The sequence below is a fragment of the Lycium barbarum genome, chromosome 6, assembly GCF_019175385.1.
Source record: "Lycium barbarum isolate Lr01 chromosome 6, ASM1917538v2, whole genome shotgun sequence".
Classification (NCBI taxonomy): domain Eukaryota; kingdom Viridiplantae; phylum Streptophyta; class Magnoliopsida; order Solanales; family Solanaceae; genus Lycium; species Lycium barbarum.
Window position 1 is genome coordinate 137,159,441 of NC_083342.1, and position 15,043 is coordinate 137,174,483.

The 15,043-nt window shown below is 37.5% G+C and overlaps 1 protein-coding gene across 1 annotated transcript; it reads left to right on the forward strand.

The window, feature by feature from the left end:
* Nucleotides 1-3,474: 3,474 nt before the first annotated feature.
* On the forward strand, nt 3,475-14,686 carry LOC132599409 (calcium-dependent protein kinase 5). The gene is made up of 8 exons (XM_060312768.1): nt 3,475-4,470; nt 4,769-4,912; nt 5,024-5,176; nt 5,662-5,777; nt 5,942-6,109; nt 6,182-6,406; nt 11,889-12,036; nt 14,257-14,686. Exons 1-7 carry the CDS (start codon nt 3,798-3,800, stop codon nt 12,009-12,011), a joined length of 1,602 nt encoding a protein of 533 aa, XP_060168751.1. The 5' UTR covers nt 3,475-3,797; the 3' UTR covers nt 12,012-12,036; nt 14,257-14,686.
* Nucleotides 14,687-15,043: the final 357 nt, after the last annotated feature.

A 15,043-nucleotide genomic window follows, 5' to 3' on the forward strand; every position in this document is an offset into this window, starting at 1 on the left:
TACCTCCTCCATATGTCGATCCTAGCAAATCCGGAAGAAGGTGGACAAAGAGGAGGCGTGGAATCGGGGAATCATTGCTAACGAGGAAAAACAAATGCTCCTTATGCAAAACAGCTGGCACAAAAAACAACATGTCCAAGCCGAAATGCTCCATAGTTGTTAATTGCACTGTGTTGTAATAATAATTATTTTTTGAAACTTTATGACATTTTAATGTTGTTCTTTTTTTGAATGATAATTTATGTTCTTGGTGTTTGTGAACTTGGTTTATATGGTATGTTGATCGTGTTCAAATCACAAATGTGTGTATTCTTGTTAATGAATTGTTGAACAGTTTCCAACAAGTAATGAATCTGTTGCAACAGCTCTGTAACTTGTTGGGTTTTATCCAACAAGTAACAAGACTTAGTTGCAACAACTAGTATCTTGTTGAGTTTTATCCAACTCCTAAAATATTTTCAACAATTAAGCAATATGTTGCAACAATTGACAGGCCTTGTTGTAACAACTAAGTTACATGTTGGGGTTTTCCCAACAAGTGGAGTGACTTATTGCATAAACTGGGTAACTTGTTGTGTTTATCCAACAAGAGTAAGGACATGTTCAACAACTATGTCACTTGCTGCAACAGATACTACAGTTGTTGCAACAGATACTACACTTGTTGCAATAGATATTACAGTTGTTGCAACAGATACTACTTGATTCACCCATATTTAGTGATCAACAACGGGAATCAATGATATTAAGTGATAAACAAAGGAAATCAACGACATGTAGTGATTAATATATAATACTTAATCAATTTGATGGTATTTTGAGTCAGGAAAGATGATCTACTAAGTCAGTATGCACTAAATCCAATGATCATTAGAGTGAATTGATGTGAACTACTTGATTCACCCATATTTAGTGATAAACAAATGAAAACAACGATATTTAGTGATCAATATATAATACTTAATCAATTTGATGGTATTTTGAGTCAGGAAAGATGATCTACTAAGTCAGTATGCACTGTGAACTACTTGATTCACCCATATTTAGTGATAAATAAAGGAAATCAATGATATTTAGTGATCAATGTATAATACTTAATAAATTTGATGTACTTTGAGTCATGAAAAATGATCTACTAAGTCAGTATGCACTAAATCGAGTGATCATTAGAGTGAATTGATGTGAACTACTTGATTCACCCATATTTACTGATAAACAAAGGAATTCAATGATATTTAGTGATCAATGTATAATACTTAATCAATTTGATGTATTTTGAGTCAGGAAAGATGATTTACTATGTCAATATGCACTAAATCGAGTGATCATTAGAGTGAATTGATGTGAACTACTTGATTCACCCATATTTAGTTATAAACAAAGGAAATCAATGATATTTAGTGATCAATGTATAATACTTAATCAATTTGATGTATTTTGATTCAAGAGAGATGATCTACTAAGTCAATATGCCCTAAATTGAGTGATCATTAGAGTGATTTGACGCGAACTACTTGATTCACCCATATATATATATATATATATACTAGCATCCTTAATGGATTAGATAGTAATTTCATGGATTAGATGGGTAATTCTAAGTGTATTCTTCCTAAATCGAGTGATCATTAGAGTGATTTGATGTGAAGTACTTAATTCGACCATATTGAGTGATAAAAAAATAATAAATTCAATGTTATTCAGTATAAACAAAGGACTTCAATGTGATCAATATCGTAAATATGTTGCACCATATGAGAGATACCTGCTGCACCATATGAGATACCTACTGCAACATATGATTAAGTTGTTGCAATATTCAAACAGGGTGATTAATCTGTTGCAACAACTACGCAACTTGCTTAAACATCTGATCCATCTGTTGAAACAGATTAGTAACTTTTTGCAACTTTTTCAACAAATATATGATCTATTGCAACAATCAACTCACCTGTTGCGACATATTTTTAGTTTTTGCAATAATTTAAGCAATTGTTTGATTTTTTCCAACAAGGTGAGTAATTTATTGCAATAACTAAGCAACTTGTTAAAAAGATTAGTAACTTGTTGAAAAAAACTAGTAACTTGTTGCAACTTCTTCAATAACTGTATGCATCTGTTGCAACAATTAGTAAGCAAAATAAATAAGTTCATAAACAGAAATTGTTCAACAACCACCTCGGCTCCAAATACCACAACTAATCAAAATAAATAAGTTCATAAACATCAATCACAAATAACATAAAGGACAAAAAAAAAAAAAAAACAGAAATTATTAAACAAACACATAACAACAACAACCTGAATTTTATCCAAACTTTTCCTAAACCCCCCTCCCCCTCCGCCTCCCCCCCCCCCCCAAAAAAAAAAAAAAAAAAAAAAAAACTTCATTTCAAGATTTTTTTTGGAGTGGGCGAGGGGTGCAAAAAACTAAAAATAAAAACTTTTCAATTTTTTTTTTAAATAATTTTTTTTGGGGTGGGTGGGTGAAGTAAGAAAAAAAAATTCAAAATTTCTTTTCAAGAAAAATCATTTTTTTTTTTGGGTGGAAGGGGTGCAAAAAACCAAAAATAAAAACTTTGCAAAACTTCTTTTTTTAAAACAATTTTTTTTGGAAGGGTGGTGAGTGTGCAAAAAAAACAAAAAGAAAAACTTTTCTAAACTTTTTTTAAAAAATAATTTTTTTTTTGGGGGGAGGTGTGGGAGGAGGAGGAGTGGGGGCTGTTAAAAAAAAAATTGGGCGCGGGGGCGGGGGGAGGGGGAGGGGGAGGGTGAAAAACAAATAAAGAAAATTATTTTTTTTTTAACTTTTTTTTGTGGGGGAAGGGGGGGAGAGGGGTGGGAGGAGGAGGAGGGGGTGGGTGAAAAAGCAAATAAAAAATATCAAAACTTTTTTTTTTTAAAAAAATTTGGGGGCGGGGGGAGGGGTGGCAGGAGGAGAAGGGGGGATGATGGGTTTTTTGGGATTAAGTTGGGGTCTTTTTGTAATTTTTTAAAAGATTAAGAAATTTTAAAAATTATATTTCAATCCCATTTTAACTTAATCATATTTTTAAGATAAGTTTGACCTTAGTCAAACTTGTCACAATTTCTAATTAGTGAACTTGGAAGTCAACTTTAATTTATTTTTCCGGGTAACCTTACTCCTATCCTGAGATGTAGAGAGGCTATTCCAGTCTCAAATAGATCCTCGGTTCAAAAATATTCATAAAATAAAAAATTAAATACAATATACTTAACTATTTTTTTGTAAAATTTTTACTCGTGCTTGATATTTATGCCAATTCAACAAATATAATATGATTAGTTAATATATATATTTTTATGTTAGTTATATTTTAGTATGATAAAGTAGTGCAATAAAAAAAGTTAATTTTGGGAGCATAAAGAAAGGACAAATACTGGGGTGGGGGATGTCGGCAATAGAATTACAAAATGAACAAGTGAGGGATAGTGAAAAGTTGCCATTTTCACAAAGTCATTCTTCCTGTGCATCGTCGTTTTGCACTATTTATGGGTGACCTTGTTTTAAAAAGAAAAAAGTGGTGTAGGTAAACTTTTTTCGGAAGCAGTGCCTAGTGGGAAGTAGCAGTGGAGTAAATTTATTATTATTATTATATTATATTGATAAAAAAGGTTGCAAGTAGGAGAGTGGATGGGTAGGATGTTAGAGTTGACCTCCGTTTATTGTCTTCATCAGTTCCGGCGGACTTCTTCCTTTTGTTAGATCTATCATTATTTTCCGCTAAAAAGGAAACAAGGTGAATTGGATGAGGCTGAGCTGAGGTTATTGTTTGATGGGCAACGCATGCCGTGGATCTTTCGGAGGCAAAACTTTTCAGGGCTCTCAGCCCCAACAAGACAATTTCTCCCACGATTCCCCCAATCCCAAGAAAGAGCAACAGCCCCTTGTGAGCCCCAGGAAAGACAGCAGCATGAATCGCACCAGCGCTAACCAGGCGTATTACGTGCTGGGTCATAAGACCCCTAACATTCGCGATCTCTACACCCTCGGCCGTAAACTAGGACAGGGCCAGTTTGGCACCACTTATTTATGCACCGAATTGTCTTCAGGTACCGAGTACGCCTGTAAATCCATTGCCAAGAGGAAGCTCATCTCGAAGGAGGATGTCGAAGATGTCAGGAGGGAAATTCAGATAATGCACCATTTGGCTGGTCACAACAACATCGTTTCCATCAAGGGTGCTTATGAGGATCCTTTGTACGTCCATATTGTCATGGAGGTTTGTAGTGGCGGTGAATTGTTTGACCGCATCATTCAAAGAGGACACTACACCGAGAGAAAGGCTGCTGAATTGACTAAGATTATTGTTGGTGTGGTTGAGGCATGCCATTCACTTGGAGTTATGCATAGAGATCTCAAACCTGAGAATTTCTTGTTAGTTAACAAGGATGATGATTTCTCTCTCAAGGCCATTGACTTTGGACTCTCTGTCTTCTTTAAGCCAGGTCAATCTCCATCTTACTTACCTTGTTCCCATTTTTTTTCTGATAGGCAGTTAATTATTCTAGTCTAGACTACAACTATTCTTTCAATTGTGCTGTGTTTTCCACGGACACACTTCTTGATGTGGATGCTGGCACTACTAATAAACTATGATCTTGGAGATGCTTTTACGCACAGCCTCTCATTTCTGGAAATTCTAGATGAATACTTGGCTGGTTTTAACATTGATTTGGTGGCACATTTTTGTATTTCCTTATATAGTAATGTTGGTTTGATGAATTTTGTTGCTTCCTTCTCCAGGCCAAATTTTCACAGATGTTGTTGGGAGTCCATATTACGTTGCTCCTGAGGTGCTTTTGAAGCATTATGGTCCAGAAGCAGATGTCTGGACGGCGGGCGTCATACTCTACATCCTGCTAAGTGGCGTTCCACCATTCTGGGCTGGTATATTTATAATCCTAGACAAAAAAAAAAAAAAATGTTTACAATTTTAGACAGTACAGCTGTAAGTTTTCTGATTTTTGTCTTTTTTTAACTACCATCTAAATTCTTCAGAAACACAGCAGGGGATATTTGATGCAGTTCTGAAAGGGCACATTGATTTTGACTCAGACCCTTGGCCCGTAATATCTGAGAGTGCAAAAGATCTCATCCGGAAGATGTTGTGCATGCGACCTTCAGAGCGGTTAACCGCTCATGAAGTATTATGTATGTTTATTTACCTTATAAGTGATAGTAACCTTACATTTTGACTTAAATCAAAAGATAGCGCGTTGTAACAATGTTATTATTCTGTCAGAGTTATAGGAACCCTGTAAGCTGTCTTCTGGACTGTGCTTTTGGTAGCAGACCATGGGAATCCTTTTTGACTACTAATTTGTCTAATTTATGTAAAGAGAAGTGTTAGTTTGAGTCATTTGACAGTAGAGAAGAGTTTCTCATACCTAAACTATAACTTGTTAGGTTATCTAGAGCCCTTTGGAAATAGCAGGTTTGTTTTCTGTATTTCTGATTCAAAAAATAAATTGTCTTGACTACAAGCTGCAAAGATCAATTTGCACTGCATAAAAGTGGATCAAGTCATTGTATTTCTCAAATTTTCAATTGTATTTTATATCTGTGCCTGCATCTGCGGCATCTTTCATGTAACCAACTGCTGATCTGGTGATATGGTTTTCTCTAAAACTCTGCAGGTCATCCTTGGATTTGTGAAAATGGCGTTGCTCCTGATAGAGCACTTGATCCTGCAGTACTTTCTCGCCTCAAACACTTTTCTGCAATGAACAAGTTAAAAAAGATGGCTCTGCGGGTATGTACACAGATCTTGTCATAGATTTTTTGCACCAAGTCTGTTAATTATGGTTCTTCAGTGTCCATAAACTTCATTGTTGAAGTTACGCAAGAAACTGTCGATTCTGTCTGCTGGAAGGCCTGTAACTGAATAGTTCAATGCATTGCTTATTATGCTTTCAGGTGATTGCTGAAAGCTTGTCGGAGGAGGAGATTGCCGGTCTTAAGGAGATGTTTAAGGCCATGGATACTGATAACAGTGGTGCTATTACATTTGATGAACTAAAAGCTGGTTTGAGAAAATACGGCTCTACTCTAAAGGATATAGAGATACGGGAACTTATGGATGCTGTAAGAAAACCTTTTGCACACTAATTGTATTTGCTTTGTGCATCTTTATCTAATTATTATTCCTGCTTTCAGGCTGATGTGGACAATAGTGGAACTATTGACTATGGAGAATTCATAGCAGCAACTATTCACCTTAACAAATTGGACCGCGAGGAACATCTCATGGCAGCATTTCAGTATTTTGACAAGGATGGAAGTGGTTATATTACAGTTGATGAGCTCCAGCAAGCGTGTGCAGATCATAATATTACAGATGTACTCATGGAGGATATCATCAGCGAAGTTGATCAGGATAACGTAAGTCATTAAATTGAAGATAAAGTTGGGAGTATTTTAGGAAGGGAATGGCTAATTGAATTTTATTGTATGTATTCTGTGATACATGACAGGGTATATAAAGGATGATACCCTAACTACTATCCGTATAAGTCTCAACTACTCTCCCTATCTGAAATAGAGTCCTAAGATTAGAAAACAAGTAAAAGATGTTGAAAATTAAAATATCCCTGAAAACTAGGAAATAAATAATAAATAGCAGTCACAATAGGTCTCTTCCGCTGTTACGCCCCCGCAAGTTGGTGATGACATTGACAACACTCAACTTGTTGAAAACCCGTTCAAACGAAGCACGCGGAAGCGGCTTGGTGAGTATGTCAGCAACCTGATCTGCAGAGTGTAAATGTTTCACTTCAAGTGTGTTGTTCTGCACTTGTTCCCGAACGAAGTGAAAATCAATTGCAATATGTTTCATTTTGCTGTGGAACACAGGGTTCTGGCAAATGTAGGTTGCACTAACATTGTCACACATGATTTTGGGAATTCCAGTGAGGAAACTGAAGTTCTTGACAGAGATTGACTAGCCAATTAAGTTCTGCAGCAGTAGCTGCTACAGCACGATATTCAGCTTCCATTGAAGAACGTGAAACTGAGCGTTGTTTCTTGGAGGACCAAGAAATAGGAGTGCTGCCAAGACAAATCACGTAACCAGTAGTAGAGGTGCGATCAATAGGGTCTCCAGCCCAATCAGAGTCAGAATAAGCGACCAACCGTGAATCTCGCTCCGTAGTCACTCGAATACCATAGGAGGAAGTGCTATTAAGGTACCTGAGCAGGCGTTTAACCACCTTCCAGTGATCTTAGTTAGGACAATGCATAAACTGAGCAAGCTTGTTTACAGTAAATGCAATATCTGGCCGCGTGAAGGATAGGTATTGAAGCTTGCCGATGAGTTGCCGATATTTGGATATATCAACAGAAGAATCATTCTTCGAAGGAGCAAAAACGGTGGTGGAGCACATCGGTGTAGGCACACCTTTGCTGTCCTGCATATGAACATCATGCAGTAGGTCCATAATATACTTTTGCTGAGACAACAAAACACCATTAGTAGTGCGAAAGACCTCAACTCCCAGAAAGTAATGCAGTGCACCAAGATCTTTAATAGAAAAACGATTGGACAAACCATTAATAACATGACGAACACCAGAAATGTGATTGCCAGTAATGATAATATCATCGACATAAACGAGCACATATGCTGTAAAGCCAAAGTTATGAAAAATAAATAGGGAGGAGTCAGACTTGCACTTATTGAAACCTGCTGATATCAGATAGTTTTGAGTTCGGTATACCAAGCCCGAGGTGCCTGCTTAAGACCATAAATTGCCTTGTTCAGTTTGCAGACATGATGAGGAAATGAAGAGTCTTCAAAGGCAGGTGGTTGTCGCATATAAACCTCTTCCTCAAGATGTCCCTGTAGAAACGCATTATTTACATCGAGCTGATGAAGTGGCCAGTTATGTTGAGTTGCGATGGACATGACCAATCGCACCGTAGTGGGTTTAACCACTGGACTGAAGGTGGAATGAAAGTCGACACCAGGGCGCTGAGTGAATCCTCGAGCAACTAGACGAGCTTTATACCTGTCAACAGAACCATCAGGATGATGCTTTATGCGAAATAACCACTTACAGTCCACCACGTTCTTTGACGGGTCATAGGGCACCAATTTCCACGTCTGATTTCTAATAAGTGCATCGAATTCAGCCTACATTGCAGCTCTCCACTGAGGTTGAGATTGGGCTTGTTTGTGAGTTCTGGGAATTGAAATATTTTCAGTAGTGATAAGAAACTGGGAAGGGGGATGTTGGATACTCTTGGACCGAGTAATCATAGGATGGCTGGAAGGTTTGGAAGATAGGTTTGTTGACTTGACTTGTGATGGCTTAGAAGGAGAAATAGAGGGAGCGACTGTTGGCAGGTTGGAAGAGGGTAGAGGTTTGGCTACAGACTGAGAGTTACGACGTCGATAGGTGATGAGGGGGCGGTTAATTATGGGTGCAAAAGTGGTTGGGTGGGATGTTGAAGGGGATGTAGATAGTGGCGGGACAGAAGCAGTGGGATAGATACTGCCAGAGTGAGATGAAGATGGATTAGGAGAAGTATTTGGCAATAAAGATGGAGAAGTACCTGAATTGTTGGAGAGGCCTTGGTTTGCGACAGATGTGGATGAAAGTGGTTGTTGAGGCAGTTGCACCGCTGGTGGTGGAAGATCATAACAAGAGTTTAAATCCAAGTTATTATCTTTTGATTTGGGTTCATCGAAGCAGATTTCCCAAGATACATTAGTATTAGAATTATTTTTAAATTGGGAAAACATGTGTTCAAAAGGATAATTTTCTTCAAAAAATAATACATCCCTTGATAAATAGATTTTAGAAGTGACAGGATCAAAACACTGGTGGCCGTAATATTTGTTAGAGAATCCCAAATAAACACAAGGCGTTGAACGAGGTTCAAGTTTATTTTTGGCATAAGGTCTAGTCCAGGGATAGCATAAACAACCAAATATTTTTATGGATTCATAATTTGGAGATGCTTTGAATAAAATCTCATACGGGGACTGGTCTTTTAAATTGGGTGTAGTTAACCTGTTTATGAGATAAACTGCTTGGTGACAAGCAAAACTCCAAAATTTGGATGGAAGTGAAGCTTGGTGTAATAGAGTCTTTGTTGTTTCAATAACGTGTCAGTGTCTCCGTTCAACCAAAGCTACTCTTTGTGGCGTATAAGGAGGGGATACCAAGTGTTCAATACCTTGTGTTTTTAAGTATGAGGATAGACTTTCAAATTCACCGCCACCATCGGTATAAAATGAAAGAATTTTTGTTTCAAATTGGCGCTCAAGCAAGGGATGTAAAACTTTGAAAACATCGGCAACTTCGTGCTTGGATTTTAGTGTGTACAACCACATATATTTTGAAAAGTGATCAACAAATAAAACGTAATAGCGTTTTTTATCAACAGATAACACAGGGGAAGGGCCCCATAAATCACTGTAAATTATTTGTAGAGGCCGTTTGCTTTGCAAGGAATTTGCAGAAAAAGGTAACCTGTGCATCTTATTTGAACAACAAGAATTACAAAATGAAGAAATTTTTGAATCTAAAAATGGAAGAGAAAACTTCTGCAAAAGTTTATTTAAAATGCGACTGTTGGGTTGTCCCAATCGCCGATGCCATAGGTGCAAAGGAATGGCCACATTGCATTGAGGATGGGTGCGTGTACTGCCTGATGGCCACTCGTAAAGTCCACTTTTACTCTGCCCGCGCACCAGAGGCGCCCCCGTAGTCAGGTCCTTCACAAGATAATGAAAAGGGAAAAATTCAATAGATGTTTGATTGTCACGACAAAATTGTGAGACTGAGATAAGATTTCTTTTTATAGCAGGGGCACACAGAGTATTAAGTAAGGTAAATTGATAATTCGATGCACGTAAATTAGCGTTACCAGTGTGGGAAATTGGTATAGTGTTACCATCACCCATTGAGACCGTTTCAGGACCGTGATAATCCTGTGTAGTAGTTAGGCTGTGAGCATCAGATGTAATGTGATGAGTGGCTCCTGAGTCGACAATCCATGGTTCCTGATGTTGGAGTAGACGTCCAGCATAGTTGGCAAGTGCTTGGAGATGATTATGGGACCGTGACCGACAAACTCTTGCTGAGTGACCAGGACGATCACAAAGTTGACATCGTAGTTCATTGCCTAAAGGTTGTTGCTGCCATTGCTGGTTTCTCCTTGGGTTCCGTTGTTCCCTGTTTTGTTGAGGGCGCCAGTGATGATTGTTGGGCGAGGCATTGTTTCCTTGCCTGCGGTTGTTGTTGTTGTTGCAAGGAGAAGCTATACTGGTCCTTTGAGCAATTGCTGCGGTTATGGGTGGTGTTTTCTTAGATTCTTCATGTTTGAGAAAAAGTTCATGGTCAATCAGCTTCTCATATAATTCCTCATAGGTGACAAAAGTGTCACGTGATCTGATAGCAGCGGAAATCTCTCGAAACTCTGGGCCAAGACCACTCAGAATTTTGACAATGAGTTCTTCATTCGTAACTGGTGCTCCGGCAGTTGCGAGTTCATCAGAGAGTGAGCGAATCTCGCGTAAATAATCTGCTACAGATCGAGATTCCTTTTGAAGCCGAGCAAGCTGGTCTCGGAGACTAAAAATTCTAGTCTGAGACTTGTTAGCAAAAGCAGTATGGAGAAGGATCCATGCTTTGTGAGCAGTAGCTGCTGTTGCAACAGTTGATGCTAGTGTTGGATCAACTGATGTCATGAGGGCATTTTGTATAAGTTGATCCTGGCAGAACCAGGTCTCGTAGGCAGGATTTGGCGTGCTTTGGTTGTCTTGAGTTATTGTCTTGGGTGGTGCAGCGGAGGAGCCATCAAGATGGCCAAATAATTTGTGACCATTCATGAGCATTGAAACTTGAGCCTTCCAAGTTGCAAAATTATGGACTGCCAATAAGCTTGATTGGTAATTGAGTGGCGGGATTGAATTGGACGATGGGGTTGTTTGCGGCAGTGTTATCAGCATTAACAACGTTGGTAGGAGGAGCCATTGAGACAACAGATCAGGTATTGTGTGAGAACTGTAGAAAAGAGAAAAAAAATCAGTCTCGTGTGAGCAGTGGCGCTGATACCATAAAAGGGAATGGCTAATTGAAATTTATTGTATGTATTCTGTGATACATGACAGGGTATATAAAGGATGATACCCTAACTACTATCCGTATAAGTCTCAACTACTCTCCCTATCTGAAATAGAGTCCTAAGATTAGAAAACAAGTAAAAGATGTTGAAAATTAAAATATCCCTGAAAACTAGGAAACAAATAACAAATAGCAGTCACAATAGGTCTCTTCCGCTGTTACTCGTCAATAAAAAAGTGGACACATATTAGGAGGTTATGGTTATGTTTCAGGGATAATACAATTTGACTTAATTTCTTCATAGCTTGCAGCTTTACTGATTTGCTTATATTTGCTCAGATGCACTAAGATGCTTTGAAAGTTGTTTTTTGAAGAACTTTCCGTCGTTCTGTTTGGTCTGTGACTACATTCATGCCAGCTAATCACTTTTTGGTGTCGCTCATAGTCCAAGTTGGTTTGTGTATTTAAAGGCATGATGAGAAAACTAAGCTGAGATATTTGTCCAAAAGAGAAGGAAAAAAAAAAGGAGAAAGACTAAGCAATCGTAGCATAATAAAATGAAAAACTGTCACTAGAGACATTTCTGACTTTCTTCAAATCAAACAAATCTTCGTTGTATTTTGATCAGTCTTCTGGAGCCTTTGTATAAGGCCTCAACTGTGGCCTTGATGCAGGCAAACTATGTTTTAGGAAATCTGTGTTTTAAATGCATGGAATGATCTTTTGGCATCTCATCTCTTTCTTCATTTAACCAACTATTTAGTTGGTCTCCTGATGGACTTTCTTTTCAGGATGGGCGCATTGACTACGGAGAATTTGTTGCTATGATGCAAAAAGGAAATCCATGTATAGGAAGACGAACGATGCGAAATAGTCTGAATTTCAGCATGAGAGATGCACCGGGAGCTCATTAGCTTTTTGAATAGACAAATCATTTAGGTATTTTCCTTTTTATTTCTGAAGTAACCATTTCTTTGGCACTGAATTTAAAGAAAATCTTCCTCCTTCTATCCTTCCTAAGAAATTGAATTGGCAAGGAATACATTCAGCAAAAAATTACATTCAGCAAAAGTATAACCCATCTAATCCTGTAGGGACTCTTAACATGTCACAAATAGATTCAGCTACCTCTACATGCTTCATTTTACACCATAAACAAAATAAATTTCAGTTCAGAATCTTTTGCATTCTTATCTTTTTTGGACTACCGGCTTCTTTCCTTTTGGCAAAAGTTTTACATACCACATTGATGGTTGTCCTACATGGCTATGTGAGAAATGTGCCTAAGTGAGCACATACGCCCACCGAATTCAATTTTTAGAAGTTTCATAATATTATCACTATTTTAGCTAGCTGTCAATCCAACCTTCTTCCTTTATCCAGGTGTGGGGACAAACAATTTAGGTAAATGGAGAAAATATTACTCCCTCTCACCTAATTTATGTGTCATACTTTCCGTTTTAGTTTGCCCTAGAAAGAATTTCGTACTTCCTTATTTAGAAACAATTTAACTTTAAGTATTCTAGTTTACCCATAATGAGATGATTTATAGCCACGCAAATTTCTATGACTTGTTTTAGGCCACAAGTTTCAAAAGTCTTCCTTTTTCTTAAACTTCGTGCCCAATCAAGCACCGCCACATAAATTAGGATGAAGGGAGTAGTAAAGTATACTTGTATTTTCTATTGAACTTAAACTTGTGTAAGTTAATTAATAATCTGAAAGATATTATTAGCTGTACAAGTGTGAAAAACACTTCAGGGTGTTCCAAGTGACACATAACAAAAGTGGGCTCCAAAAGGGAAAGATATTATCAGTTTTACAAGTGTCAAAGACTCTTCAGAGTGTCATTTCAGAATATGCACCTAAGGGTATGAATGAAGGACTGAAAATCATGAGAGAATTCAAACCCGAGTACAGACAAAAAGAAATTAGGTGATTTCTTCCCCTCTGTCTAAGTTTCAATGGACAAGATTACGACCTGCATTTGTGGGGAGGATATAGACCCCTGATGGAATAGTCTAGGAAATGGTCTGATCGATGAAATTTCCATTTATCGGTGATCTAGGCATGGGTAATAATCCATTCTAGAATACGTGCAAATTGGGTTGAAGACAACCTTTGTCCTCAAAGGAGAGTCATTTTAGAATATTTAGTATGATGTGTCATCCGAGAACTTCCTGCAGTGTTTTAAACACTTGTAGAACTAATTCTATTTTCTAACCATTAGTTAACTTCTATAAAAAGAATATCAAAGTTGAAGCTAGTTGAAATGTAGGTAGAATATTTATAGACCAACTATAGGTATATTTATTAACCAACTGCATCTTAGTCCCAACTGGTTGAGGTTGGCTTTTAGAATAAACATCTATATCCATGTAGCTCTATTCAGTTCCGTTTCATTCCAATATTTGAATCGTTTACCTTACACTAAAGGTCCTCTGTGTTTCACACTTAGTCCTACAGGAATGTAAAAGTCTAGCACTCAACCTAATATCAGCTTAACAAGTAACAACATCAACTAACTCTTGCCAACTAGTTGGTACTGCCTACATGGATAATCTGCTTACATTAGGCTCTGTTCGCCTATCTGAAATGATGCTACGTTGTAGAACTGTTTACTTAGAAGAGATCTTCGTCATCATACGCCCTCCACCAAAAGAAAAATATGAAAAGAGAGAGAGAGGGAGAGAAACGCAACTGCTCAAGTTCTGACATAATTTTATCGAGAAGAAAAAGAACATCCTGAGAGGCCCAGGTGAAACTCATTAACTCCCCATTCTTCTCTTCTTTAGATGAACCTGATAAGGAAAGCTGATTCTTCTGTCACCAACGATGTGTTAGGCATCAGAGTTTGTACTTTGTTCTCGTGTAAACTGCCGTTTTTGCCAAATTATCGTAGTTAAGTTACTTGATTCATAGTACAAGTTTTTATCCTTTAGTTTCACAGGTGCTTGTTTACTTGTTGGTGTTCTATACTTTGTATTTTGTTATTTTCACCGATTCTGCGAAAATGCTGTTATGGCATTCTAGGCTTGGTTAAATATTACAGAACATGGTGCATCTTTTGTTTGGAGCGTGAAATTTAGTTTCACTCTTGGTCATGTTAGTATGTTACTTGTAAAAGGTATTTTGAAATTGATAGTGGCTAGTCTGCAGGTTTTACAGAAAGTAGAGCAAAGGCAATGGAACTGCCAAGATAACGTGTCTGCTATGCAGTTCTGACAGTAGCATGCCCTGCTCTCAAGTTTGAGTAGAAGAGGATGACTGAAAGAGCTTGTAGACTGCTATCAACTTGCTGTGTGCCTCAACAAAATGTTGAAATCTTTGTGGTCCTTAGTGTGTGAAATCCTTTCTACTACTTGATGTGTTCAAATTTAATTAGTGTTCTTTAGTTGAGGCTTCATGCTTGCTTCAATTAGAAGGTGGTTTACCTTCCGGTGTATCCTTCTCAAATCATTCACATGTCTTATTTACATAATTATGTATTTTATCCATGAGTTTTTCTCTTTTCGGAGATTGTCTTCGTTGTCTTTAAGGAAAAGTACACCATTTGGTGTAACTATTTACATAAGCTATATTTGCAGAACATGGTTGGTCAATTACAGTTGCTAGCTTAATTAATCCCCACCGATACTGATTTTCTCCTTATTCAGTTTTAGTAAATTGCAGTTGACGAAGCCGCATAGCGTCTGCTCCTCAATACACTTTCATGAGTGACAAGATGCAATGCCGCTTAAAGTTGAATCTTCAAAGAACCTTTCCTCCTTATCTAATTGAGAGCTCGAAATTTAGAGATTAGAAACAGTAATATTCTACTTAAATCTGTAAAACTGCTTGACATGGGGTAATTCACATAATTAGCCTTTGAATTTAGTCTTGATTTAGGTTTTGGAGATTTTATAATAATAATTTTGAAGAGAAGTTGCATTTTCCAATTACTTTT

Coding starts and splice junctions, on each gene's coding strand:
- LOC132599409 (XM_060312768.1), top strand. CDS start 3,798: ATGGGCAACGCATGCCGTGGATCTTTCGGAGGCAAAACTTTTCAGGGC. Junction 5,177..5,661: donor AACCGCTCATGAAGTATTAT/GTATGTTTATTT, acceptor AAAACTCTGCAG/GTCATCCTTGGATTTGTGAA. Junction 5,778..5,941: donor TAAAAAAGATGGCTCTGCGG/GTATGTACACAG, acceptor TTATGCTTTCAG/GTGATTGCTGAAAGCTTGTC.